This window comes from Austrofundulus limnaeus, unplaced genomic scaffold (genome assembly GCF_001266775.1).
Source record: "Austrofundulus limnaeus strain Quisiro unplaced genomic scaffold, Austrofundulus_limnaeus-1.0 Scaffold19, whole genome shotgun sequence".
NCBI lineage: Eukaryota > Metazoa > Chordata > Actinopteri > Cyprinodontiformes > Rivulidae > Austrofundulus > Austrofundulus limnaeus.
Window position 1 is genome coordinate 2,534,247 of NW_013952421.1, and position 4,135 is coordinate 2,538,381.

At 33.8% G+C, this 4,135-nt stretch overlaps 1 protein-coding gene across 1 annotated transcript; it reads left to right on the top strand.

Moving 5' to 3' along the window:
- The first annotated feature begins 1,250 nt into the window (after positions 1-1,250).
- On the top strand, positions 1,251-3,451 carry nrg4 (neuregulin 4). The gene is made up of 4 exons (XM_014003584.1): positions 1,251-2,358; positions 2,438-2,531; positions 2,661-2,807; positions 2,953-3,451. Exons 1-4 carry the CDS (start codon positions 2,349-2,351, stop codon positions 3,017-3,019), a joined length of 318 nt encoding a protein of 105 aa, XP_013859038.1. The 5' UTR covers positions 1,251-2,348; the 3' UTR covers positions 3,020-3,451.
- The last annotated feature ends 684 nt before the right edge of the window (positions 3,452-4,135 follow it).

A 4,135-nucleotide genomic window follows, 5' to 3' on the forward strand; every position in this document is an offset into this window, starting at 1 on the left:
CGGGGTCGGACGTCCAATGGGTGTGATCGTGGCTCGTAGGGAAGTTTAATAGGAGGTTTAAAAAATTGAGCGTGGTTAATTTTTAGTATTTAGCATCGGGGATTGGTTAATTTTAGAGTTGAGGGCGGGGTCAGACGTCCGACCCCGCCCCATGCCGCGGTCTGCAGCCAAGATCCTGATAGTAGCCTACGGGGTAACTTTAAGCGTTTATTAGTTCACTGCATCATTTCTGTTTCCAGACTTTTGCCACTACAGGCTAATATATTCATTTGTTTGGCCTTTCAAACAAAAAGAAAAAAATAATCCTACTACTTAATTTGATGATGATGACGATGATGATGATGATGATGATGAAAGCCTTTATTGTCATCATTTGCACAATGAAAATACATTTAAGAACACCCGTTCAAGAAGACACACACGACTAAAACATGGGGTAACAAGTGATCAGGTCATGCTGCAACCAGTTGGGGTCGTGCTACCTTTAAAAAGCTTGGAATACACACAAAATGAGTTTAAAAAAATGCTCTGATCCCTTGTTTACACAGAAACACAGGATCATGCGCTAAAAAAAAGTGAAGTGAGGTTCTGAGAAAAAAGTATAAACAATGAATATCTTACCTGTCCTAGATATCATTTGAACCTGTTTTTAAGGAATATATATATTTTGAAAATAATAAATAAAAACTTCTTTGCTTATTTTGAAGTGGTGATCTGTAAAAAGCTTAAATATTTAATATAACACCTGGTTTAGATACCTGAACCTTGCTTCTAAGAAACATTTAGTTTTGATCACAGTGTGACAAGCTAATATCTTAAAATAACCTTTACAACACTTGGTTTTATATTGAGCTATTAGTTAAAACAGCAGCAGCTAAGTGTTAACATTTCCAGCTCAGGCAGGAATATTATAACATTTTATTAGAAAGCAAAGTTTAAAGCTTTATAAAGGCATTGGACAAATTATAAATTTCTTGACATTGAAATTATTTTAAGAGAGCAATCATACACTTTGGTCTTAGACCTGCTTGGACTAGCCAGTAGCTCATMGATTGGGTCAGATTTCAACTCTATTTTTTTTCAAACTAAGGTTTAAATAACTATAATAAAACCCCTTCTATAAAATATCTCCAAATAAAATTCACTGTTGCTGAGAGCAAACATAGAAAATAAGTAAAAGTTGTTCTAAAGTAATGAAAACAAATTCACACAAAACACATTTTACTACCGCTAACAAAAAACATCTGTGAAAAATAATTATAAAGCATCTTTTTTATTTTAAATGATAATAATAATAATAATAATAATAAATGAATAATGTATTTTCATACAGAAATATAGGTAAGTTTCTGCACAAAGGACAGCAGATTTCCTAACGCTCACCAATTGAACCCTGAAACAATCTGTTGTGAACTGAAACTACATTTAATATTGAAATGAGTTGTAGTTCCTTCCTTATTAATTCATACAAGTCAAATTAAATGTAAAAATTTCTGGAAAAGCCTCACATCTCACCAGCGAGATTGTAGATATTAAAATAAAAAACTATTTAAAAGCAAAGTTTTGACATTCACTCCATTGAAATGTGAAACCTGTGGGAGGGGGGGAAATCCAGATGAGTAACGGTTCTGTGTAGTAGTTTTACTTAGAAGGAAGTGATGATTTTTTTWAACTTGTACTAAAAAAAAGTTCTCACAGCTCCATTCATGCCTTTCACACATTCCAGTCATTCATGCCTCTTACCAAACCCTGAAAGGCTGCGTTCCAAAAAACAACAGGTATTTTTCTTGCCCATCCTCTGCCTGACGTCATGATTTACCTAAAAATAAAACCAGATGGCATACACGTGCGTTCAACATAATAAAAACAGAACAAAAGGCTTTTTGCCTCTGTGACATTTGTGAAGTATTTATATTGTTGAACATTACAAAATGCTAATAAATGCAGCTTCAGTGGGTAGTAATGACATTTCATTTGACATTCAAAAGTAGACAAACTGCCATCACAACATTCTTTGGAAAGCACGCCCACGTGAGAAAACTATTCAGAGATCCAGACACCACGGAGATTTACCTCAGAATCCTGAGACTTAAAGCTGGAGTTTTATGAGCTGGTATATGAGTGAGTTTGTTACATTTTATTTAAGGGACTGACCCATTTCTGTGTTGAAGCTAAAGTTTTATCGATTTACTTTTCAAGAGAAACATTTTTTTTATGAAGCCATATATATATTGCTTTCATTTTTGGTCTTTTACGACACTTTTTCTTTACTGGGAATCCTTTCATTAAAAACAGAAACGTGCACACTTTTTTAAATCTACGTGGACAGCAAGAGAAAAGCATTCCAAATGATGGCAGGTAATATAATTTCCTTAAAAAATATATAGCTTTGTCAAAAAGTAAAATCACAAATAAAGGTTCAATTTTGGTTTCGTAGAACATGGACAACCCTGCGATGCGAAGGAGGCCGGTTACTGCATGAATGAAGCTACATGTTATAAAATATCTTCCATGAACTTGCTTTCCTGTGTGTAAGTTTCATTAAATACAACTTTTTAAAATTATTTTAAACAAGAAGCTTAAACGTAAAAATACATGGATGCCTAAAGTGAGAATTTCATTGGCTGAATTCCATATTTTTGTAAACTTTCTCATTGTAGATGCAGAGAAAATTATAAAGGAAGCAGGTGTGAGCAATATCTGCTCCCAGTCCAAACTGAGCAGGACAGGGGGTTATTAGCAGCTGTGATCTTTGTTGCCATTCTCATACTAGTGGTGCTGGCAGTTATCATCCTCTATGTGTACAGGTAGGTAAACAACATATATTTAGCATTTGCAGTGTTATTCATGATTAAAAAACTACCGTTTTATTATTCATTGCATTTTAATATCGGCTTTGATGTACATCAATCAAGTGTTGATTTTATTGTTAATATTTTTTTCCTTCTACAGGATGCTAAAATCCAAGAATCAGAGGAAAAATCAAGTGAAATCCAGTAATATGAGCTATAAAATATGAACACTTCCTTTTACACTTTTGCCCTCCTCCTTTTTGTCTGTGGATTTTATGAAATAATACAACTTCCTGGACTATATTGACAAAAATTGCCATTTTGGTCAACATGAAGGACTAACATCTGATGGGTTTTCTGATAAAATTTCTAGATTTTGTGTTTTTTTTGCTACAAAAAGGCATCAAACGAGACATGATGCAAGAGTCAATGTGATTTACTTTAACTGGGCAAAAAAGTTGAAGTCTGTTCCTGCAGTTAGATCACATTTCAACGTGCTTGTTTAAATATATTTACAAGGTATATTTGAGGAAACTACACCATTGAACAGGCAACAGTGAATGTAACTATAAACGTTTGAATGCAAATACATATTTTTTTCTAAATGTTTAAATGCTTTGACTTTTACTTGACAATTTAACAATGTGCATTTGTTTCTAGTTTCATGCCTCTGAGTCACCTCATTCATGACCTGCAGTTACCTTTCCCACCCTTACTCTTGTTTTTAAACTCTAAATTTTATAATTATTTCTTGCAAATGTCTAGACTTGAAATGGTGAGCTCGCGTTCCTAAAATCGCTGGCTCTGGCAAAGCTGGAAATTCAGGAGTAAATCCAAATAGCAAACTTCTGTGTGCTGGTCAGTTCACTTTAATCTTCAGATAAACATGAGGAGGTTTAAAGTACAAAGGTGCTACAACAACACACTGAAATCAGTATGCAAAGAAAAGAAGTTATACTTGAACTGCTTGGGTTAATCTTTGTTAAGAGTTTCAGCATCCTCCATAAGAATAAATTATGTGTAGAAGAAAAAGATATGCTTGAACCTGAACAATTAAGTAATTTTGTCAATGGGTAAATAAGGACAGAGACACTCACCAAAAAAACTGGTTTTGGGTCAGCACACATTCATTTAAAGGCAGGTTGGAAATGTTTGGAATTCAGCAGAAACTAATGCCTCATAAGATGTAGGAGGTTTCCAATCTTACCATCTTTAACCATTGTTATATTACTCTCAAAGATAACGAAAGGTACAGCGGGTAAAATAAGTATTGAACACGACAACATTTTTCTCAGTAAATATATTACTAGAGGTGCTAATGACATGAAATTTTCACCAGATGT

Excerpts from the sequence above, each read along its gene's own strand:
- nrg4 (XM_014003584.1), top strand. Across the intron at positions 2,532-2,660 it reads ATGAACTTGCTTTCCTGTGT|ATGCAGAGAAAATTATAAAG; the intron begins GTAAGTTTCATT and ends TTCTCATTGTAG. Across the intron at positions 2,808-2,952 it reads ATCATCCTCTATGTGTACAG|GATGCTAAAATCCAAGAATC; the intron begins GTAGGTAAACAA and ends TTCCTTCTACAG.